Below are 24,976 nucleotides of genomic sequence, written 5' to 3'. Positions count from 1 at the left end.
AATATGCTTATGTATCGTTAGCATAGCGCAGTAATGTTTCAACGAGGTGAAGTCATCTTGAATTGTGCATGACCATCACGGAAGTATGAACGATATGCGTGCAATCCCGGTAATCCACGCTTCCTTCATAATTCAGTACTGACACATTTTAGAAACGTTGAACTGCATGACTATCGTTATACAGGGGAGAATTCAAGCATGTGCCTGTGGATTAAATGCTTCTTTAACAGGGTAAACAGGGGATTGCTTTGTAACTCAAGGGATGCCTCCTACTGGTGAAATTTAATGGGGATTTTCATGGACCACCAGTTCTGTTCATGTGGATTGGTAGCTGTATGTGGGATTAAGCCATGTTAATAATCCTCAAGACACTGACAAAGATGGTGACCAACAATGTAGTCCTCAGGTAAGACTGTGAGGCCAAAACAGAAAAAAATAGTTTGCTTCATTTGAAATTTCTCCTGTAACTACATACAGGGGCTAGCCAAGTGACTCTGCCCATTGAAACTGCCAAGGCCACCCAGCAACCTCCTCCCTGAAGAGCTGGCAAGTTAAAGCTTCACTGGAGCAGAAGGCTTGAAAAATAAAGGGGAGGAAACTATTAGGCCCAAAGTAATGCAAGGCAGCCCAGACGAGGCTTGGAAATAGGTACTTTTCCCTGCATGTCCTCAAATTACAGTAGACAGTGGTACTGAAGGGAGGTGGTACTGCCTTAGAGGGCCTTGGAAACTGGGGGAGCGTTTTTGACTTTCGGTTTTTACAGGGACTGGGCATGCTCTTGGCATTTAGTCAGCAGGGGCTTAGGATATAAAACATCTTGCAGTGTAGGGAACATTTCTGTAAACAAAGAATTGCCCAGCTCTAAAGGCCAACGGCACCCCACTGAGAAACACAGATCAACAGTGCCGTGCTCATAGGTGCAGTTTGTGGCAGCAATGTGACAGGCTAAATGATATTTTTTGCACAGTAAATCCTAGAATGGCTAAAAATGACCCCTGCCTATAAGACTGGCCTTTGATGAGAATTGCTGCCATAGGATTCTTATTTATTTTATTTTATTTTTGCCAAAAATCTTACAGAATATGTAGTGGGATTTCTTAATCTGGAATGGCTTTGTGAACTCTGCTTCCATTGTTTTCCAGGTATGCGAATGGTGATTCCCATTTTCATACAGAACTTAAGTTTAGTTATTACCAAAAATAAGGGTAAAGTGAAAATGACAACTGGTTTGAGAATATTCTACCTTTGTCCCCACCATCCTTTGGTCTCTGCCAAATTATAGTTGTTCCTCATGCTGCTCTTTGAAACTTGGATTTGAGCTACCTAAAGATGAGCTTTCTCTCAGAAACATGGTTCCATTAATTTGATGGTGACTTTTGTCATTGCATTCCCCTCTTGGACATATTTTAGTTCCAGAAGTTCATTCTGCTTTGCCAAGCAAAATAATGTGATATAGCCTGCCAGTAAGAGAACAGCAAATACTCAATAGTGGCACATAACCTATTTCCAGAAGCCAAAGGACAACTCTGTAAATAAATTACATCTTAGTGGTTCCTTACTGCTCTCATCATACTCTGATGATGTGAAGAAATTAGTTCTTGTCTCAAATGATGTACTTTTACTAGTAAGGTTAGGGATAATAACAGGACTGGAATTTAGGAATGCTGCAGCTACTGTACTGATGAAATGATGTAAATGTACGTATCTTCCATCTCACCTATTTTGAGGAAAACTTCTCATTGTGTTTAATGTGCTGCTGGGACCACTTAAAAAATAATAAACTGAATAAATTTTTGAGCAAAAAGGAGAAAAGACAGCTTTCACTCTTTAAATATGTACATGCTACTATGTGGTAGGCGAGACTGTCTTTTTCTATTGTGAACACAGTATCATTTTTGAAAGTTGTGTCTGTCTGACTATTGAATATAAATACAATGCCTGTTACACCTTAAGATGTGGTACATAAATCAGGATATGCAGCGTTAATGCAGAGTTTTTTCTCTTTTAATTGTAAGCTACCGGATTTTTTCGAAGTCCCAAGGTAGCACAGAATTGTTGTAGGATGTGAAACCCAAATTATGGGTTTTAAGAAATTATCTCTTATTTTCAGTATCTGATGATTTTTGAAGGGTGTTTTTGATTCCTTTCCTGGCCAAAATAGATTTTCACTTACATTTCAAAACTTTCTAACAGAACATATTTACTAACATTAGAGAAAGATCCATGACTACAAACATTATGCTAATAAAGGACATGAAAATGAAATCAGAAAGTCTGTTTTTCTGGGAAAATCAGAGAGATAGATGAGTTTGCTTTTTCCTCCATTTAAAACAGCTACTCAAATACCTCAAATGGTTCTCTGAATATTATAGATTTAGTTTAAATAATTTAAGGAATTAACATAAAGGTAAATTATACCAAACATTAAAAAATGCAAGACATTTCACATATACAGGGAATTATCAGGCAGGGTTGCCTTAAATTAAAGCAGAGGACTAATTTCATCAGCCCACAAAGATGCTGTAAAGCCCAGGGCGTCTTCTTACCAGCTTAATGTTAATGTTCTTTTGCTCCATTTAAAAAAAGAGAGAAATGGCCACTTTGTGTTTTACAGTCTGTCTGGTTCCTTCCTGCCTGAGATCTTCCTGGATATGGGTTTGTTTTCTTCCCTAATCCTATCTTGGGGATTCAGGAAAACTCATTCACTTCCTCTATGTCAGCCTAATGTCTCACTTTAAATAGGGAAAAGGCTGGTGTTGTGTTACAACAGCCCAATTCACACACACACTTTTTTCATAGAACTGCAGCTTATTGGTTGGATACTGGAAATGCTGGCACTGGGCAGAGGCCTAATTAGATGGAGCGTGGTCCGCATCTTTAGGGACGCCAGGTAAGAGACCTTTGGACAGGTTGCTGGAGATGCTGAATATGCAGTGTTTCTACCTTTTAAAATTAGCTATGAAGGGGCGCCTGGGTGGCTCAGTGGGTTAAGGCTCTGCCTTCGCTCGGGCCATGATCCTAGGGTCCTGGGATAGAGTCCCACGTTGGGCTCTCCGCTCAGTGGGGAGCCTGCTCCACCCCCACCACCCCTGCCTGCCCCTCTGCCTACTTGCGATCTCTGTCTGTCAAATAAATAAAAACCCTTTAAAATTAGCTATGAATGCAGAGACTTATTCTGAAAAATACAGGTTAGCTCACAATCCTTCTATTCGAATCATTCTAATGATGTACTGGTGGTTCCAATTCTTAAATATTAGACTAGCAGTGGTAATATTTGTGACTTTTAATAAACTTTTCTCTAAATGTGTTAATTGGTATAAAGTGTGGGTGGTTCATAAATCTGACGTATCATATGAGCAAAAGAGCATATGGAGGGACTGGACTCTCATCTTTGTACTGGGGTGCATCTCATTGTAGGGAATTAAAAACTGCATCACATGCACCAGGAGTGGGAAAAAACTGCTTCTTTTACCAACCAAGTAGAGACTTTCTATGACCTGTATCTTCAGTGCTAAAACAGTGATAATGTCTTATATTTACCATTTTATAGAGGCCTCGTGATTAAAAATTAGGACAACATTTAAGGACTTGAAGTATAGAAAATTAAAGTAACATTACATTCGTTGAAATTTTTCCCGAGACACAACAATGATAATATCATATTAAGGATGGCTTCGGCCAAAAAATTAGAACAAAGTTAACGTCCATGGTTGGATTTAAATACTATGAAATGTACAAAACCTTTGAGCCAGAGAAAGACACTTGGGCATGCAAAACATTTTTTTCATCTTATACTAGTAATGAAATGGCAACAGCACAAAATCTGGGTTTATTATGCACAGAGCTGAGTACAGCAAAAGGTGTAACAATGCTGCTTACTTTTCTTAGATATAAAATGTTCCTGGCTTTTTCTAAAGCCTTTTATTTTTAAGCAAAATCACCCAATTTTAGTGGTTCTATAAAATATAAATCAATGACAGGATCCAAACTTATCCACCAGAGTAAATGTTTGCTTTTTTGGTTGAAATTGCAATTTACAGTCTTCCATATCATGAACCAGAAGCACTTCAGAAAATTCCAGCCCAAGCTCTGAGAATAAAATAAAGTCTACTAGTCTTGTCTTGTTATTATATGTCTCATGTGTTTTTAATAAAAGGAGCACAAAACAATCATGAAAGAACAACTGAATGCAAGGTAGTATTTACATCTGATCATATGTATTTGGGAGCAGAAGTTTGCCTGCAACTCCAAGGAAAATAGCAAGATGGCAATTGAGGGTTTCTTAATGTAAACAATACTGACTATAGGCTCACAGAGAAACCTTCCTTCACAGAGAAACCTTTAATCTCACTCATTCTTTTGCATTGCAAGTCAATGCTATATTTACGGATGCAATCTGCAGACTCTTAAAATACAAAATGAGGTTCTCCTCACTTGCAACTTAGCAGGAATTTTCTGTGTTCTTTTAAGCCTTCGGGTACTTTTTTGATCCACATACTTATTTTTTTTTAATAGCAGCAATCTAACTTAATGCAGCTCTGAAAATAAGTAGTCCTTTCCATGCCCATTCAGAGCTAACTGCTGGCAGAACACTTGCATTTGCTTAAGTTTTAACTTTGGACTCAGATTTTTAAAAAACGTGCTGTGATTGTCAATATTATCTTCCTTAGATCAAGTATGGTTGCTTCAATTTTGAAGATAATCAAGCTAGGGAAAGACCAAAAGATTTATTTCTAAAGCTTCCTCCAGATTTATACGATCACATTCATCTGACTTTATTCCCAGTCCTGTTATCCTTGTAGAAGTTTGGTACATTAGATAAGGAGTATAAAAAAAAAGTGTGTATAGCTATGCTACTTAAAACATGCAACAAAATTTGGACAGGCATGCTTGTTAAGAGTCAATAAAAGTCTCTTGCATTTAAGAAAAAGATGCATGAAAACACTCAGACTTATTTCTGGCAATTGGATTCACTGGCACAACGCAAAATAATGGTACTATACTGCAGCAACATAATGGTGGAACAAGAATATTCTTCTAGGATCAGGTCTTTAAGGAATCCACATTAGGTGATTAGAGTCCCATATCTTAGTAAGTTCTCAGCTACCAAAAGCCTACTTCAAAAAAATATTTATGCTTCGATTTTCTCTTTTCTTCATTAACATAATGAAATATTTCTCTTTTTTTCTGATTTTCCACCCCCACCCCTTTCCCGTGCCCAGCAGCTCCAGGCCCCGATTTCTCTTTAACCCGTACTCTACAATTTGGCTTTCTGGTAACAGGGAGCCAGCGATTGTCTTCTGCTCATCTTCTTTGATTAAAACTCCCGATGGAGGATAACTGGTGTGACCATGGTGTTGCTTACCATCAATACACATGCTGGACAGCAGAGGCACTGCACCCCTCCCATTGCTTGTTGGCCCCACCTGGGCCATGCAGGCAGGGAGCACTTCCCATACACTTCCTTCACCAGTTAAACGGAAACACACACATTCAAATCCCAGTGCAATATCAGGTTTTCAGGAAGAGAGGCTTCCCCCAAAGATGATCAGTCCATGTTTCCAAAGAGTCTCACACTTCGTTATGGACGGTGAAACCTGACACAAGAAACAGAAACTCTGTGAGTCTGTGGTAGAGAAACAATTAGTCCGCAATTAATAAACTGAATAAGGTACAGTAATGTTTATAAATTAAAGGCAGTCTAGACATCCCCCAACTGAATTATTGTTATAAATCACCGTCGTAACAGAATACTGTTACAAACGTGAGGTTGGAAAGCAGAGACAGCCCCTACACAAAATATTCTGGTTATATGTTCCAGGATACAGAGAAATCAATACACAAAACATCACTAAGCTTGAGGGTCATGTTCTGACCTGTACTGAGCTGAGTGGGATGTTTCATAAAGGATTTGGTTACACCTGGTTTGTAGTTATAAAAGGAAACCATCAACAAATAGTCCCTATTGGTTTATCTACCTTCTTTGCCTGAATTTCCAAATGCCTGCCAGCATTCCCATCCAAATGTTCCACTAAGCATGGCCACAGATATACAAATTATCTTTTCTTGTAAATCTGTCTTTGCACTTTTAAACGAAGATTTTACTTATTTGAAAGAGAGACAGAGAGCTCATGGGAGCATGAGCAGGGGGAGGGGGCAGAGAAAGAGGGAGAAGCAGACTCTCCTGCTGAGCATGGAGCCCAAGGTAGGGCTCAATCCCAGGACTCTGGGATTATGACTTGAGCCAAAGGCAGATGCTTAACAGACAAGCCACTCATGCACCACTGCACTTTCTATCTTGTTAAACAATCTACCTTTTAAAAGATTTTTACTTTAGGACCCTCGGATTTGCAACTCATTTCTCTCCTTCACCCTCCATATCCCACTAGACACTAACTCTTGTCTCGTTTGCCTGTCTTTGATCCATCAAAGCTCTCCCATCTTTTGCTAGTCTTATTTGAACAGCCTGCTAGCTAGCTAGCTGGTTTCACATCCACTTTGAATTAAATTCCTAAAGCTAGCCCTGGCATACAACCTTGGGAGTTACGTGAACTTCCACGCTCTACATTTGTTAAATGAATACAATACTCCTGTTTCAGTCACCTGGCCATTGTTTTTGCCCTCAGATCTTGCAGAAATACTTACTTAACTCAAGCCCTTTGCACTGGCTTTCCCCTCTAAATGGGCTGGCCCCACTTTGGGGGTAGAATGTTCTTCTTTCCCCAGACAGTGCTGATAGCTTCTTCTTGTCATTTAAGTCACAGGATAGGTTGTATTTCCCTAAGAGATGTATTTCCCTTGTCCCTTCCATAGCATCCTGTTATATTTTCTTGATAGTTCTTAGCACAATTTGAAATTATCATGTTGATTTATTTGTTTACTTGCTAATGGTTTGTCTCCCTCACTAGAACATAATCATGGGAGAGTGAAGACTTTATCTGACATGTTCTCAATTCCCAGGGTCCAGAAAAGAGTCTGACTCACTCTGTGTGCTCAATCAATACTTGCTGAATGCATAAACAACTGATTATATATATACTGGGCACTTAGACAGTAAGTAATTCTTATAACTGATGAATCTAATCATGAGACCCCAAAATTAACTACAATTAAATTTATACTAATCTATGATATTGCACGTGATAGGACATTCCATCATGCTTTCTAGGAAGAGTCAACAATTACTGAAGAAAAATAGAAATTCTATAAAAATACTTCAAAATAGTAATTGAAAATCTCTTAAATCAAACTTTTTATATAAAATATTAAAAAGAGGCAGATAATAATGAGAAATGAAATTACTACTATTTACCATATGCCCAGCACAACTCCAAGCACTATACATATATACATATACATATATATATACATATATACATATACATATACATATATAGTTCAATCCTCAAAATAATCCTATGAGGTATCCCCTCCCCTCTGTAGAGATGTGGAAACAGACACAGGGATGCTAAGTCATGTGCCCAAGGCACAGAGCTGGTAAGGGGAGGTGCCAGGCTCCAGACTCTATTCCTAACCTAGACCAGACTATGAGAACCAGGACATGCCTTCACTCATACTTTCATTCAGAGCTTTCTTGGTGCCCTCTGGGTAGAATGCAAAGGAAAAGGTAACCAGTTATATTTCTAAATCTGTCAGTTAGTTTTGATTAATTTTGACCAGAGAAAAGTCCTGTTCCACATCTTAGGCTACTTTTTTTTTTTTAAGATTTTATTTATTTGAGAGAGTGAGTGAGTGAGCAGGGAGAGCAGGGAGAGGGGCAGATGGAGAGGGAGAGAGAGAATGCCAAGCATACTTGGCACTGAGCATGGAGCCTGACGTGGGGCTCCATCAGGCCCGGTGTGGGGAGTTCATGACCTGAGCTGAAATTGAGAGTCAGATGCTTATCTGACTGAGCCCGCCTAGGCTGTACTTTTTTTTTTTTTTTAAAGATTTTATTTATTTATCTGACAGAGAGAGATCAGAAGTAGGCAGAGAGACAGGCAGACAGAGAGGAGGAAGCAGGCTCCCCACTGAGCAGAGAGCCCGATGCGGGGCTCAATCCCAGGACCCTGGGATCATGACCTGAGCCGAAGGCAGAGGCTTTAACCCACTGAGCCACCCAGGCACCCCTAGGCTGTACTTTGATAACTACGGTTTCCTCAAAAACATCTGCCTTTTGTCACAAAGGGAACTAGGTGAGAATGGGCTCAGCACAAACTTTTTGCAATTACTAGAAAAGCAAGTCCAGTGACATCCTTGAGGTTGAAATGAGCACTATCACTTCTCTCCACGCAGGACATACAAGCACTGTCCATACCACACAAAGGGACAGGAGCCCCGGGGGAACCCGACAATACAGACAAATACACGGCACGTGCAGGGGCTTCCCACCCTGAGCTCTCAAAGGTCCCTCTTTGTTAGGTTCAACTTTTCTAGGAATTCAATACGAACTCTTCTAATTTAGCAATTATTTTAGCCCTCTACTAATTTGCTGGGCTTTGTACAGCAAACATTCCACAGTGCCCTAATCTTCGTGTGGCTCTGGATTCAAAGGACAAGCATGGGGAAACAAGACATGGCAGGTTTGGTCTTCACACCGATAATGTCTGAGATGCAGAAGGTCAATAAACGAACAAGGGAGTTGAGCAACAAAGTGAGTAGTCAGGGGACCAGAGAAGATTTCAAACTTTCTAAAGCCCAGCATTTTCCTGGAAAGTGTTCTGCTTTTAATTTCCCCCAAATTAGCCGGACACTATAAAGTTTTCTGTTTTTTCCGCAGGCACTATTTGCCCACGGATCCCGTCAGAGAATGAATTCCACATCTGGGTGTGTGGAAGGTCACAGGCCATCAGCATAGCTCCTAGGGCTGGCTAAGAGAAGAAGGTATCCCAACCAGTAGTGTGACTGCCACAACACGCTGACAAAGCCAGGGGTCAGAAATGTACCCTCTCTTTATATGGACTACCAGACCTGGTTTAAAAAACAAAAAACAAAAATCCCACAAATAAAAAAGCCACATCATATATTTTCTTGCACTATCCAATCAGAAAAAGACATTTATATCCTGTTTAAATTAGGCATCTTTTCTTCAAGTTCAGCTCAGAGGTACTGAAAATGTAAATTGGTCTTGCATTTGTTACTACCCAATGGTTTGCATTCATTCTGAAATATGAGAAGTTCAGCTTTTCCTCCTTAGAAGATCACCTGACAGAATGAGTTGGGCTTTAGGCTTTCAGTTGATTGAGCAATAGATAGATACATTGTGCCCCAAGGATACTGAAACTTTTCAACCACTCTTTTTTCAGAATCTCCTGAGACTCAAATGTGAAGTTACCTACATTTTCTTATTATTAAAACTGGAATACATCTTTCTTAATTTCATACTGCTGAGAGGAAGTGAATGGGGGCGGAGCTATTTTAACATCCTGGAATTCAGGTAAAGATCATTCTTTTCCCTAAAGACATTCCTCCACAAATTACCATATAAAAACTTACTCCCCCTTCCTGTAAAATCATTCAGATAACAGAACATAACAAATTACCCACAAAAGTAAAATGTTACTTTCGTATACATAGATACAGAAATCCTGAATCATTCATTGCTCCTTTATTTGAAAGGGTTTCATCGTCAAGGCATGCGCACATTAAACAAATGAGCAGTTTCTCCTAACCGCAGCTCCTAGTTCTACCTGAAAAGGCAGATTACACGCTGGATAGGCTTTTATGATTCCAAATACTGAGCCATATGCCTTCAATGCTGGTTAAAGCAGCATTTTGCAGCTTTTTCAAGTTTCTATCCAGGTTCGTGAGGCACCCATAGAAGGGAGCAGCCTTCTTATTCCTTATTCCTTATTATTATAAGAAGAAGCCTTCTTATTCCTCTGTGGAACACCCTGTATTTTTCAATGAGGTCCCACATGTAATTCCTGTCATGTCATGATTTTTTTTTTTAAAGATTTTATTCACTTAGCAGAGAGAGAGAGAGGGAAAGAGAGAGCAAGCAGGATCCTGGGGTTGGGGACGGGCAAAGGGAAAGGGAGAAGCCGGCTCCCTGCTGAGCAGAGCGCATGGAATCCCCACCAGAGCCAAAGGCAGAGGCTTAATCAATGGAGCCCACCCAGGGGCCCCTCAAGTCACATTCTGATAAGCGTATCTAGAAGCTAAAAAGCAGTTTAGCTGTAAATCTACATGGAACAGTAATCACTGAAGATGGTATAGAACAAGCTAATAACTTTAAATACACACAGCCACACCCACCCACATACCTCAAACCACATTAAAGAAGCTGGAGTAGAGAAAAAAAAAACCCCAAAACTATAATCCCATTCTATAAGAAACTGTTAAGAGCTTTTAGATGTTATTCTCCAATTTTTTTCCTTATGTATCTGAATTTTTAAATAAAACATATAAAAAGTAAAGAGTATCCTGATTTTTCCACTTAACATACCACTTAATAATATGCCAGCGATCTCTTGAGACCCACTTTGATTCTAAGAGCATCAATTCAATGATTCTTTGCTTAATATAACAAGTAAATAATTAATAAGCTAATAAAATTATAAACATGAAAGTACTACACTGCACACTCTATTCTTACTTACAAATTCAAAGTTTACTTTTATAAAAATAATATTCTCTCTTGATTATAAATCTAACCCATGTGGACACTTAAATTCTGGAAAACAGAGACTATCCTGAAGATTACAATGACCCTTCATCTTACCGTTCAGCTATAACCATTTTCAAATGTAGGTTTTAAGTAAAATTTGACCTTTCATACAATTTGTCTTTCTAATTTAGAGAATCATCTTAAGTTGTAGAAATGCCATTTACTATGGAAAGGGAAGTCGCTTTATTTTGCCATGGTGGTCTCCTCCCAGAATGCAATAATCCTATTAAGTAATACACCGCCCTTCAAATGGTCTTCTGGGTTTTGAATGGTGGGCTGGGTGGGCAGCTGTTGGGTGGCAGAAAACACAGGATGTGGCCGGACAGGCACTGAGTGTTCTAAGAAGCTGGGGTTAGAGCTTGGAACCTCTCATGCTCCAGGATGAAGTCTCATGGGCACCACTAGTCCTCACCCCTGTTACGTGGCCCCAGAATGCATTGCAATGCCGGAGAGCTTGCTAAAAGTTGCTGGGAGAAACCAGGGGAATCAGATGAAAAGGGTGGATGGCTATAATTCTTTACTGCGCCAGATCGAACATGTCACAGAATATATCCCATGCTGGAGGTTTCAGATGTGTCTTCTGGATACACCAGTAATGAGAATGTCACAATTAATTTTAGTGCTGGCACATTGTTTAAGAAAAGCTAGCATGATGGGATCTTCATTTACAGAAAGAGGACTTAGGGAATGGAACCTTTATTTTTCTTTTAAATATTTGTTTCTGATAATAAATTCTTGTATCTCAAAAATTCATAGAGTGGAAAGCCTCCTTTTCATGCCTGCCCCTACCCACCAATTCTCCTCCCCAGAGGCAACGAATGTTCCCAGCTTTTTGTGAATCTCTCCAGAGATACAGACACATGGGAAGATCTGTATGGGAATGGATCTTTCCAGTGTCCACTGATACATCGCTGTGTGGAAGATTATCTCTGGATAAAGAGATGTCTGGGCAGAAGGCGCAGGATTGCCTCAACCTTTCTATGAACCACCTAAATCCCACAGGGAATTAACAGATTTAGGTTCTGAATGGCAGGCTTACTTGATATAAGGAGATAATGTCTGGCACTAATAAGAAGAGCTAATAAGTGAGCTGCTCTCTATCTAGATTGCATTTAAAGGGCTAAGTAATGATCCACAACCTGTATATTCCCTTCAAGGATGGCTGGTGCTAAGAGCAACAATATCTTCTCCATAAACAATTTTCTAAATGTAAAACATTATCATATTTTGGTATTATTTTGATTAGACTCAACAATGTTTACCAAAACTTTATCTTCTTAAAAGAAATCCTGAAAACAATTTGAAAATCGTAAGCACGATTTTTACAAGTCTGAGAGCCAAAAGATTTCTCTACTGGAATGCAACTCTAATGATGTAATACAAATTAATGGACAAATAGCAGCAGACATTGGCTTTGCTGCCAGGTTTTAAAGAGTACTTAAGCAAGGCATATTTATCTTAGTTATATGAATATTTAATTTTTCCTTATCTGGATAGACATTTTAAAGAGTGGTAATCAATACATTTTTTGGAAAACTTTTAAAGCTTACCCTTGTTACAAAAAAAAAAGCATATAATTTTCTCTTAAAATGCAGCTCATCCCTATTTACATCTATTAATATTTACTTAAACAATAAAGATATCAATAGACTTATAGTATACAACAAGTATACTCTAAATTTCTGTAGATGAGTAAATACAGAAAAATAGCCAATGGAATTTTGAAGGTGAAAAAAATGCCCTACCAGATACAAAAACACACTATAAATCTATTCTAATTGAACAGTGTGACACAGTGCAATGACAGGAAACCGATCACTAGAACATAATAAAGAATACAGGAACTGATCCACGTGTATATGAGAAGAATTTCACATCAAGGCGGAAATAAATGGGGCAACTGACTACTGATTCCTTTCTTTATTTTTGTTTCAAGTTTTTATTAAAATTCTAGTTAGTCAACATATAGTGTAATATTGGTTTCAGGAGCAGAATTTAATGAGTTATCACTTGCTCATCATAACATATGCCCTCCTTGATGCCCATCACCCATCTAGCCCACCCCCCACCCACCCCTTTCCATCAACTCTCAGTCCGTTCTCTATAGTTGAGTCTCTTAAAAGCCTCTCTCTTTTTTCCCCTTCCCCTATGTTCATGTGTTTTGTTTCTTAAATTCTACATATGAGTGAAATCACATGGTATTTGTCTTTCTCTAACTGACTTGTTTTGCTTAGCATACTATGTTCTTGCTCCATTCATGTTTCACTTAGCATAATACACTCTAACTCCACCCATGTGATTGCAAATGGCAAGACTTCATTCTTTTTGATAGCTGAATAATATTCCATTGTATACATATGCCACATCTCATTTATCCATTCATCCTAACTACTGATTTAGAACAAAGTAAAGTTAGTTTACTCTCTTAAATCACCCACACAAATAAAATGCCCAATGGATGAAAGATCTAAGCGTTAAAAAAAAAAAGGCATATATAAAAATTGAAGAGAATAGATTTATAACCTTGGTTTTCCTCTGTAAGACACAAAACAATGAAGTAAAAGTAACAATATAGACACATTTGAATGTGCAAAAATTTAAACAAAAGACCATACAAAAAAGTTAAAACGTTAAGAACAAATTGAGGAAAAGTATGGTGACATATGTAATAAAGAGCCAATATCCACAACATCTAAGGAGTTTTTACTAATTCATGTGAAAAAGACAACCCAAAAGAAAACTGGTCAAAGTAAATAAAAAATTAAAAATAAATGGTCAATAAAGATATGTAAGGATGCTCAACCTTATAGGAATCAATGTTCAGTTTTTAGACTATAGACCCCTCACCACCACCACCACTACCACCATCCTGTCCCGCCAGTGCTGATGAGGTGATACACGAGGCATGCTCATAAACTGCAAGTTACAGAATAGCATCTTTTAAAATGTAAAAAACATAAATCCAGTGACCTGGCGAATCCACTCATGTTACTAGTACAGAAACACTGGCATGTGTGCACAAAGATATCTATATATTTTAATGACATTTTAAAAAATTTATTTATATGCATTATTTATATATAATAAATGTTTATTTATTTATTTGACACAGAGAGAGAGAGAGAGTACACAAGCAGAATGAGTGGAAGGCAGAGGGAGAGGGAGAAGCAGTCTCCCCAGCTGAGCAGGGAGCCCAATGCGGGGCTCTATCCCAGGGTTCTGGGATCATGACCCGAGCCGAAAGCAGATGCTTAACCGACTGAGCCACCCCGGTGCCCCCACAAAGACATATTTATAAAGAAAGTCAAGTCACTGTTTTACTAATGAAACACTGAAAATTCCATAACATCTATCAATAGAATAATTGATTAATAACTTATGGTATATTATCTATAGAATGCCACAAGGTCATTCAAATGAAAGATAGACACTTATATGGAAAAATCTTCTAGATGCTGTTTTGTGTGTGACTCAGAGTGTACATAAAGGCATATGTGTACATACATGTAGATCATATATATACATCTACATGTTTGTAAATACACAGGAAAATGTCTACTAGGATCTACACTGAACTTTAACCACTGATTACCTGTGAGGACAGAAATGAAGTTGAGAAAGGAGGGAGTAAAGGGAGTTTTCATTTTTATTTGATGGCTTGTTGCACTATCTGAATGCTTAAGTAGAATATATCCTTTGTGCCCATAACAAATATAGATGCAAAAAATAAACGAACTTTACTCTCCTTGAAACCCTTTTCTTTTTCACTTGTTCATAATATACGACAGAAGAGAAAGAACCTCTTTCAGTATAAATGTTTATTTTTCATAAACTGGAACTTCCATAGAAATGTATTTTTAAAAAATTTGTTTTTTTTCTATTTTCATTTATTCTTCCAATGTTATCAAATGATAATTAGGTAATCAGATACTATGAATTCTAGGAAGACTATGCAGAAGTCAAATGATCCTGAATTATAAAGAGTAGGTTGAGTGCAGTCACTCTACCTCAGGGGTCAGGACTCAAAGGCACGAACACGTACATGTTATCTGTTCAGTTACCTGGAGGTCCCCACCAACTCAATGTCACCATAAATATTCAGCCACCTTATTATGATCAACTTTACTGGAGATGTGGGACCACAGGTGTCAAATATCAACATGAACTTTTCCTGACCCCGCAAGTGGAAGGGAGAAAAGGAGCAGACAGTAGGTCTGGCTTGATCTGTCCATGTGACTGGTCCAAGAGTCAATTAGGATTAGAAGCAGACCTCAAATAGAGAAAAATCCTATACATCCAGATGGCTAAGAGCCCTAAATGCATTTACAAATAAACATGATATAGGAGGAAGCAAGACAAATACAACTCCCCCAGAAGAAAGGGGAGTTTCTTCTGCATGCCAAACATTATCACAGGAGCAAGGAGGTCTCTACCAACTTCAGCGGAGGGACCTGCTATTAAATTATGAAGTTATACCATTACTTCCTTTATCATAGGACATGCTATGAGCATAGAACACCACCACCAACAGGAACCAGCGCAGAGAGAGTAGCACTAGGGTGTATGCCTAGTTGAGGCTGTTTCGAGCCTAGGGAATCATTATTTGCTTTCCTGAAAGACCTACTGTGGTCTTCTTCATGTAATCATCTGTCCTGGTATGTTTGTTAGCAATTTAATTTTTTGAGATTTAATTGGCATGCACATTTTTAGGAACATACATGTTATAAAAAAGCAAAGCACATGAACCCATTAGAGAGAAAGAAACAGAACACCTGTGAAGAAGCGGGTGGTCAGACTACATAATCACGCAGGTCCCTTCTGGTTTTAGCACAAGAATAAACTGAAACCCAAGGGTACTAGGAGGAAAAAGGGTAGGATTGCTGTAACCTTCTGCAGGAGCAGTAAAAATTAGATTCCTAATCTAAGTTAGGTCTTCTGAAAATTGAGTTTCTATCTTCTCTAAGTTATGTCTACGGTGAGCCCAAAGCAGACACACATGTGCCCATAGTGGCTCTCACCAGCATCTGTTCTGAGCATAAAACTTCAACTGAGCCTCTTCAAGAACAGAATGAATGATTCTAATGCTTGTCTTCTGGCCCAGAAAATAAGACTAAGAAAGAAACCAGAACATAGCCCTTTGGAATGATTCAGACTTCTGTGAAAGAAAGAAAAAAAAAGACTTAATTTTTTAAATGTTCATTAGATGGTGTTATGCTCATCTGTCTTTAAAATAATTCTTTTGATTGTGATAAAATACACATAATATAAAATATGCCAAACCTCATTTTGCCCACCTACCTTGTAAACTGTCGACTCTCTTCATGAACTTCCATTTCTGTGCTTTTAAATTCATTTAGTTCTTTCCTTATTGCTGCCTGAATAGGAAAAAAAAAAAAAAGATAAACAGAATTGTCGCTTAGGTCACATAATTCCTCAGCCTACACACCATCAACAAAGCAGACATTCTTTTAAGAAATGTCTTGCAAAAAGAGAGTCCTAATTTCTATTAGGTAAAGGTAAGATAAATGTAATATCATACTAAAACCAGGGCAGATTTCCTTGAAGTGTTATTGACAAGGAGGAGAGGAAGAAGGCCTTCGCTAAACTCATCCTGGGGCCTGGTCTGAGTCACATACATCCCCCACCCTTGAGGACCACAAGAATAGTCCAGGTCATAAGATTTTCTTCCTTCCTTCCTCCCTTCTTCCCTCCCTCCCTTCCTTCCTTTCTTCCTTCTTTCTTTCCTTCCTCATCTGACACCATGATGAGTATGTCTGTGCTACGGGAAAGCACCTTTATTTTTTTAAGTTTTTATTTATTTATTTGACAGAGAGAACGAGAGCACAAGCAGGGGGAGCAGCTGAAGGAGAGGGAGAAGCAGGTTCCCTGCTCGCAGGGAGCCTGATGTGGGGCTCCATGCGGGGCTTGATTCCAGGACACTGGGATCAGGACCTGAGCTAAGGCAGACACTTAACCATTTGAGCCACCCAGGCACCCCAAGATTTTCTGAGAAACAGTATCATTTTCCTGTGAAAGTTCTGCATTTCATACCACCCACAGCAACATGGCTTTGACCAACTGCCATAGAACTACTGAGAAGGCAGTTGCTTATTTATTCTTTAATATTGAAAATTCAGACAATCAGAATGAAAAATTTCAGCACAGCACTTAAAGCCACTCAAAGAAAATGTACTAATCGGATGTGATTACTATTACCACATAATAAACACATAACCCATGTCACATAGATGTTGGGGTTTGAAGAGATGCTTATGTCCCTTAGGTTGAAAAACTGAGATAATCATCAAAACATTAACATCAGTTATCTATTAACAACGGTGACTGGATCATGGATGGTTTCTGGTTTCAACTTTGTGCTTATCTTTATTTCCTAATTTCTCCACTAAGAAGATTCCCTCATGTGAAGTAAAATTATTAATAAAAACATCCCCATAACCTAATCTCTGAGAGATGGACTCTTCAGCCCAAAGTTAGAATAGTGCAAACTACAGAGAATGACTTTGCTGAGAGATAAGAAAATCTAGTTTGTGGTTGGAAAATGATGAATTTTAGAAAAAGGGAAAAGACAGAAGGAAGCCTTGAGGCTTCTCTCCGGCCTCCTCCCATCACTGACTGTCACTCTGCAATATACAAGCTTTCCCCCAACAGGCTTGTGTGGGTTATATTTAAATCCTGCAGTCATACATTGCTCACATCTCCCTACTTGTATTCCTCAGCCTCTGTACTTTCTATGGGGAAACTGCGGTTGGGAACTGTGGCAATAATTCTTGCTACTAGGTTCTGAAAGAGATGAAGCAAGCAGAGAAACACTTGTGGGCCCAAGTCTGCTGTGGTAAGACCATCCACCTTGTCTCACAAGGAAGAGCACAGTGAGGAAACTCTGTCGTACTCACTGTAAATATTGATACCTAACCCCGGAGCCGAAAACAGTGAATACGTCCTATAATACCAATCTCCAGTTAGCATCTATTGGAAAGACTTCCTTGAAATGAAGTTTTTTTTTTTTTTAAAGATTTTATGTATTTGACAGACAGAGATCACAAGTAGGCAGAGAGGCAGGCAGACAGAGAGAGAAGGAAGCAGGCTCCCCACGGAGCAGAGAGCCCGATGCGGAGCTCGATCCCAGGACCCTGGGATCACGACCTGAGCCGAAGGCAGAGGCTTTAACCCACTGAGCCACCCAGGAGCCCCGAAATGAAGTTTTTTAAAATATGGGTAGTGCCAGAGAATCTTGTCTCCATGTTCATTTTAAATTTCTTCTCTGAATGTAAGGTGTTACTAGATACACTGGGTGTTGGAAGTCATGGGTTGCCGCCTCACCTATGCCTTCAATAGCAGTGGGACCCTCAGTGAATTATTTTGCTCCAAAACCTGTTTTCCCCTCTGGAAAATGGGGATGAAGATTCCTCACAGTATTTTAAAGCTCCATTAAGAGCATACGTGAAAGTGCTTTGTACACTTACTGTGAAACTTCCGAAAGAAGAAATAGATTTTAGTTTATGATTGAGACTAACAATTCTTTCACTGTTATTTATAGAGTCTACTTTGTGCAAGAAGATAACATCACTGAAGGAGATTCAGACAAATAAGGCAAAATCCTTATTCTCAATAGTAGGTTGGCTATCAATCTAAGAGTCTGACAAAAGTTAATGAAAGCATTCTTTTAGAACCAGTTGAGATACAGAATTTGAAAAAAAAAAAGAGTACAGTATAATTTATTTCCAATGGTGAACTATGTGCTAAACATCCCTTACATAAGTAACATTGACAATTCATTTATGACAACATACATATGCATTTTTTCTGAGAAAGTCAGTTTGAGATTTTTGGGCCTATCCCACATGTTCATCTGCAATGTGACTTTGGCATTCCCTCATCAAGAGGTGGAGTCTGTTTCTCCAGCCTTGAATCTGGACAAGTCTTGCCATTGCTTTAAACAACACAGTACACCAGGGGGGAAGTTTAGCCAGTCTGGAATCTAGCTCTTAAGTGGCCTGGCATCTTTTGTTTCCTTCTTCTTGGAAGTCAGCTGCCATGTAAAAAAACAATGTGACTATCCTCAGGAAACCACACTGTGAGAAAGCCAAGGTACAGGAAGAGGCCTATGAGGATGAGAAGCCATGGGGATGGAGAGAGAGGCCAAGGAGCAACAAGGCACAGATGTGCTGGTGAAGGAGCCATCTTGGAAGGGGCAAGCAAAGAAAGACGGTTAAGTCACTAGGAGTTGATAACCCGAAGGCTGTATCACCTTACAAATGATAAGACAGAGGCCTTGAGAGATCATGTCACTTGCTAGACATCAAATGGGTGTTAGGGACAAAGATGGGGCTCATACGTAGGCCTTCTTACTTCAAGATCCACAGTCTTTCCACTGAAATGAGCTTCAGGGCCCAAGTCATCCAGATAATTGCCTCAGATCTCCATGTTGCGTGTGCTGGTTTGTAATTAGGAATAATGAGTCAGTTATAGGCAATGAATGCGATGTGAAATTATAGGGACTGGTTGTTTGAAAATATATATCAGCAAGATGTAACTATAGGCAATTAAAGAAAAGCAATACTCCTTTTCAAAGTTCACTGCAGGACTACCACAATTTTATTCCAAGAGTTGCTTCCTCTTACTATTTAAAGAGAAGGTCTCTTGGGGTACCTGGGAGGCTCAGTGGGTTAAGCCTCTGCCTTCGGCTCAGGTCATGATCCCAGGGTCCTGGGATTGAGCCCCGCATTGGGCTCCCTGCTCAGCGGTGAGTGTGATTTCTCCCGCTCCCTCCACCCCTCCCCTTCCACTCATGTTCTCTCTTGAAGGCTTTGCTCTCTCTCTAATAAATAAATAAAAAAACTTTAAAAAATAAAGAGGTTTCCTGAGAGGGTTATGAGAGGAAAAGAGTAGTTAAAGATGCTTCATATTCAGAAAATACAGGTACAATAATCTTAACTTCCTTCTATGCAAATGAGACCAGAGTTTAGGACTAAGGACTCGTCCCATAAATGTAAATGGGACTGATTTTGTAGAAAGATATGGGACAGAAAGAGCCAGGCTGCTGTGGTGAGATTGGAGCCGGAATGGTGCTGAGCTAGACCAACATTAGTTAGCCACTGAGCCGAAACCAGGTCTGTCTTTCTTTCTTTCTTTTTCTTTCTTTCTTTTTTTCTTATTTATTTGAGAGACAGCAAGTATGCACAAGCATGCATGAATGGGAGGAGGGGCAGAGCAAGGGGGAGAATCTGGAGCAGACTCCCCACTGAGTGTGGAGACTGACGCAGGGCTCCACCTCAAGACCCTAAGATCAAGACCCGAGCCAAAACCGAGAGTTAGATGCTTAAGCGACTGAGTCACCCACGTGCCCCAGAAGCCAGGTATTTCTAGGACTGAAACAAAACAAACGCCCTGAGACTGAATACACAGCATTTTTTGGTACTGTGAGAATTACAGAGAAGAGAGAGGAAAGAAGAATAACTGAAATGAAGTTTAAAACTGACCAGTGATAACTGGTGTGAGAAGGTTTGCTTAATCCCCTCTAGTCGGCTCAGGAATCACCCTTGCCACAAGGAGCTGGTGATTTGTTGAAAATATGGACTCTGCTGCCTTCTCAAACAACGTGAGCTGTGAGGCCAAGATTAACTGGAGTTCCCTCATTTGATGTTTTTTTGCTTATTTCTTTGATAAAAATCTGATATGGAACAGGAGGAAATTTTTTTTTAAAGATTGTATTTATTTATTTGAGAGAGAGAGAGAGAGAGACAGTGCCAGTAGTGGGGGTGGGGGAAAGGCAGAGAGAGAGGGAGACTCCCCACTGAGCAGGAAGCCGGCCTCTCGGGGCTTGATCCCAGGACCCAGAGATCACCACCTGAGCCTAAGGCAGATGCTTAACTGACTGAGCTACCCAGGTGCCCTTGGAGGGAGGTTCTTGATTCTTCTTCAAGCTCAATACCATGCACAGGTAAGTATACTGTTCTTTGCTGCAGGACAACCAGGAACAGGCCAAGATTATGTCTGTATAGAATTAAAATCATCTCTCTTTCCTGCAACCTGGTCCTGTTTAGACAGTACATTCCTGAAAGGGTAGTATGTTCATATTTATGTCCCTGGTATAAGACTGTTCTTGATATATTAATAAAGAATTACTTCTTGAGTAACTTCTTGGACAAATCCATGTATCATCGGAATTTTCAATTCTTTCACTAGATAATTTTAGACTAGACTGTAAACTGAGGCTTCACAGCATAGTGAAAATCTCGCCAGTGGGGAAGAAAGCTTAGATTATCAAGCTTGCCCATGGATTGTAACACTGGTGAGCGCTACCATCTATTGATGAACTGGAACTTTATGGATACACTACCTAATTCCCAAGATGGATATAATCAGCTCTACTAGTGAGGAAACCAGAGTTAAATGATTCGGCCAAAGTAGCATCTTCCAAGTGGCCAAGTCAGGAATCATACCTTTATGTGCCCAGCTCCAAAGCCTGCCCTCCCCTTTCCACCATGGACAGAGCTTCCACAGCCTACCCAGGGGGATGACAACTGCTGGTGAGCTTCAGTCTTCAGGCCAAGCTGATGGCCTCCTCTGGTCCTGTCTGTCCTGTCATCTTAGGGCTCATTTTTCTACTTCAGCACAGATACAGACAGATGTTGTATCTTACTGTATGAGCATCTGTTTCTAGTGCTCTACTCAAATACACATATTCTAAGATTAAAAATGCTGTCTCAAAGGTGAATTAAGCTCAATCAAATTCACAGTTAATGGGGGGGTAGACAAAAAACCCCTCACAATTAATAAGGCTTTTCTCCTACCACTTCTCTCTCCTAATATGAGCAATTTAATAAGACTACCAGATTTATGAGATTCCCTACAGTGTTTTCATAGAATGGGCATTGAATGGTTATTGACTGCCTCCTGATTTCTTCTCTTTATACTTGAATTGCAAAGATTTTTTTTTATTTTTTTTTTATTTTTTTTTAAAGATTTTATTTATTTATTTGACAGAGAGAGATCACAAGTAGGCAGAGAGGCAGGCAGAGAGAGAGGAAGGGAAGCAGGCTCCCTGCTGAGCAGAGAGCCCGATGCGGGACTCGATCCCAGGACCCCGAGATCATGACCTGAGCCGAAGGCAGCGGCTTAACCCACTGAGCCACCCAGGCGCCCGCAAAGATTTTTTTAAATGCAAAGTAGTATCTTAGTGGGGCTAAGACAGAGCACTAAGAAAGGAGAGAGAAGGGATGACACCTTTAGGAGGCAGGAAGTTCAGTGTTTATTTTGAGAGCAGAGGTGGAAATACTTAGTTCCAATAATTTTTTTTCTTTAAATGGGATACACCGTTCAAAAGTTATAAAAAGTAAAACTTTTTTTTAACATGAAAGTTAAATCACAGATTTTTATACTTAATTGGTATAAAATATATTACTTATGGATAGAATAAAATATATACTCACTCAATAAGATACATTCTCTTTAACCTGATCACTAGGCATTATGAAGTATTTTTATGAAGCATTATGAAGATCTTTTAGAAAGCAACAAAAATCCTAGATATACGTGTAATGATGATTAGCATGTATTATTTTCACTCTAAAATAATGATTGATAGTTTTAGTATCTCTAGGCAATACATAACATTTCATTATACTCCTCTTTTAACTTCTAGGGAAAACAAATAACTATTTATTATAACAATTTCATTTTTTAGGTAGAAAATAATATGCATTGCTGTGCATTATAATTGGTATTTCTTTTTGTATTTTTGAATATTCTGATTTTTGCCAACACACATGAGTCGCTCATGAATACATAAGGTGCTTACATTAACGGCATTTTAAATGGTTGCTTTTTTTCTATCTTTAAAAAATATACAACATTCTTTTAATCTAAAAGAAATCATTCCTATTTTTCTTCGAGGAAAAAAAAATTTACCACATAAATCCAGTTCTAAAAATGCTGCCCTTTAGACTTTCACAAGTGTCAGGAGAACTGGGATAGACAATGTCACAAGGTATAAAATGAGCCTCAGATATGAGGAGGGAGGGGTCCTGGCCGTGCTCTGGGGCTCAAAGTTTGCTCTGCAGGGGAGATGCAAGTCATGTGCCTTAAAAGTACTCTTGAACAGACACTAGGCCTACAGAAGAAAAACTGACCAAGTAGATCTCCCCTGCAGTTTAGAAGTCCAGCAGAAAAATCTATTTTTGTTTCAACACAAAGTTAAAAAGAAAAATCCTTTCCATTATAACTAAAGATGGAGGAGTTTAACCTTTCAACAACAGACATGAGTTAGAAAACTATTTCTAGGGTATGGAAAATTTAATCATTGACACTCTCAGGGCTTGCATACTTTGCACCTGATGTGATCTTTACTCATTTCCCTGGACACCCCCTACCTGCTTCTCAGAAGCTCAGCATTTGAATATCAAGCCAGCTGGGAATGGTGGATGTGGCAATTATATTTGTAAAAGATGGCAGCAATCACACCTCCAGCCCTCAAGTTCTTCTGCAGTATGACCTTGCCAACCCCACTGGGAGGCAGAGCTAATGCCCCTTGCGCTGAAGCTGGGCCATTCATATGACCCACTTGTAACTAAAAGAATGTGGTGGAGTAAGGCTAGGTATCTTCTGAACTGGGGTCAGATAGGGCCATACAGCTTTCACCTTAATTTCTTGGGGCACTTGCTCCAGGGAAAGCCAGCTACCATGTAAGCAGTCTGACCACTCCGAGGCCACTCTGCTGTGAAGGTGCTCTGGTGGACAGCCCCAACCGAGCCTAGTTTCTGAGCCATCCTCTCAAAAACACCAGACATGTAAAGAAGTCATTTGGGACCCTCCAGAGCAACCTCTTTGTCAGCTGAGGGACACTGCGTGACCACAGTCAACCTCACAAAAAGCAGAATTGCCCAGCTGAGCCTTGACTAAATCCCCACCCAGAAAAATCTGTAAGATAGAATAAAATGGTTGTCATTTTCAGCCACTAAGTTTTGGGAAGTTCACTACACAGAAATGGTGACTGAACAGGGTCATCTAGTGGCCAATAAATGAGAGGTGAATGACCAAAAGCCCACAACTAGGGGAGAAGAATGGAAGAAAACTTGTAAACAGTGTACACTATTTCTTTCTTTAGGTTTTTTTTTTTTTTTTTTTTTTTTTTTCCCCTCAATAATCTCTGCATCCAGCACAGGACTTGACTTCACGACTCTGAGATCAAAAATTGCATGGTCTTCCAAATGAGCCAGCCAGGCGCCCCTACACTATTTTTTAAAATTTTTTGATTTTACAAAGCAACATTCTACATGCCTTGACTAGCCCTTCTCTTGAAAAGCAACAAAAATGCTGAGCATGACATTTAAAAATTATTTCAAATGTACTGATCAGCCAATAAGAAAGTAAACTATATTTTGACAGAAAGAATAAATGAAGATGAAGCTCAGAGAAATGAAGTAAGCTGAGCAATGACATTGCCTTTGACCTTGAGGGCATTTGCTATGTTAAATATGGTGACTGAGGGCGGTCATTTTCATAGTGTGGTGAGATACTGAAGACCAGGGATGAAACCTACCAAAGGTGGAAAGCCAAATGAATGACCTTCCCACCATAGAGAGGGGTCTCATGGCATAGCCTCAGTGTAGGATACACTAGAATGTCTGATCCCCAGAGGATAACATAGATAATGTCATGCTGGTGCTTAGCAGGTGAGGCAGAATGAAATCTACCCTGAGAATATGAACCAGTAAGTAGCCCTCACATGGGTTCACAGCCTGAATTCCTAGCACTAAGGTGGTCCAAAATAACTCAACTTTATATTAAAATAGTATTAGATAAAACAGTCTTTACAACAGAAAGCATTTCTTGGGTAGAGTCTCATAATAAAGGCTTCATCAGGAAAATGTAATTATCCTAAACTTATATACATCTATTGACACAATCTGAGAATATAGGAAGCAAAATAGAATTATAAAGAGAAGGAAACATCAATATATGCAATAGTAGAGGTAACACATCCTTCTCTTGGTCTGGGACCAGGTAGACAAAAAAGAAAAAAAAAAAAAGGAAGGATACAGAAATCTGAATGAGACTTACAAATTTAAGTTCCAGACATATTTAAAACTCCATACCCCAGAACTGTAGAACGTACACTGTTTTTGAGGATATATGGGACATTTATAATTACTGACCACATACCTTTAAAATCCCAATATTTAAAGTCATACTACAGTCCATTTAAATCAGGATCTTTGAGGGTGGGACCCAGACCCAGGCATCACCATTTTTAAAACTCCCCCACCCCCACCCTTGAGAGCAATG

The 24,976-nt window shown here is 39.3% G+C and overlaps 1 protein-coding gene across 6 annotated transcripts in view; it reads right to left on the bottom strand.

Moving 5' to 3' along the window:
* Positions 1 to 4,119: 4,119 nt before the first annotated feature.
* The window catches only part of PHACTR2 (phosphatase and actin regulator 2), a 257,822-nt gene continuing 236,965 nt past the window's right edge, over positions 4,120 to 24,976 (bottom strand). For 4 of the 6 annotated variants that reach the window (XM_032873080.1, XM_032873084.1, XM_032873083.1 and 1 more), the window contains 2 exons: positions 15,968 to 16,044; positions 4,120 to 5,597 (listed from right to left, as the gene is read on the bottom strand). In XM_032873080.1, the coding sequence (XP_032728971.1) occupies positions 5,582 to 5,597; positions 15,968 to 16,044 (93 nt within the window). In that variant the 3' untranslated portion in view covers positions 4,120 to 5,581. Of the gene's footprint in view, positions 5,598 to 15,963; positions 16,045 to 24,976 lie in introns of those variants that run through there. The other 2 variants (XM_032873081.1, XM_032873085.1) reach the window with 1 other exon arrangement.

This window comes from Lontra canadensis, unplaced genomic scaffold, assembly GCF_010015895.1.
Source record: "Lontra canadensis isolate GAN:19392208 unplaced genomic scaffold, GSC_riverotter_1.0 scaffold47, whole genome shotgun sequence".
Lineage (NCBI taxonomy): Eukaryota > Metazoa > Chordata > Mammalia > Carnivora > Mustelidae > Lontra > Lontra canadensis.
This window is presented reverse-complemented; position numbering and strand designations above follow the sequence as displayed.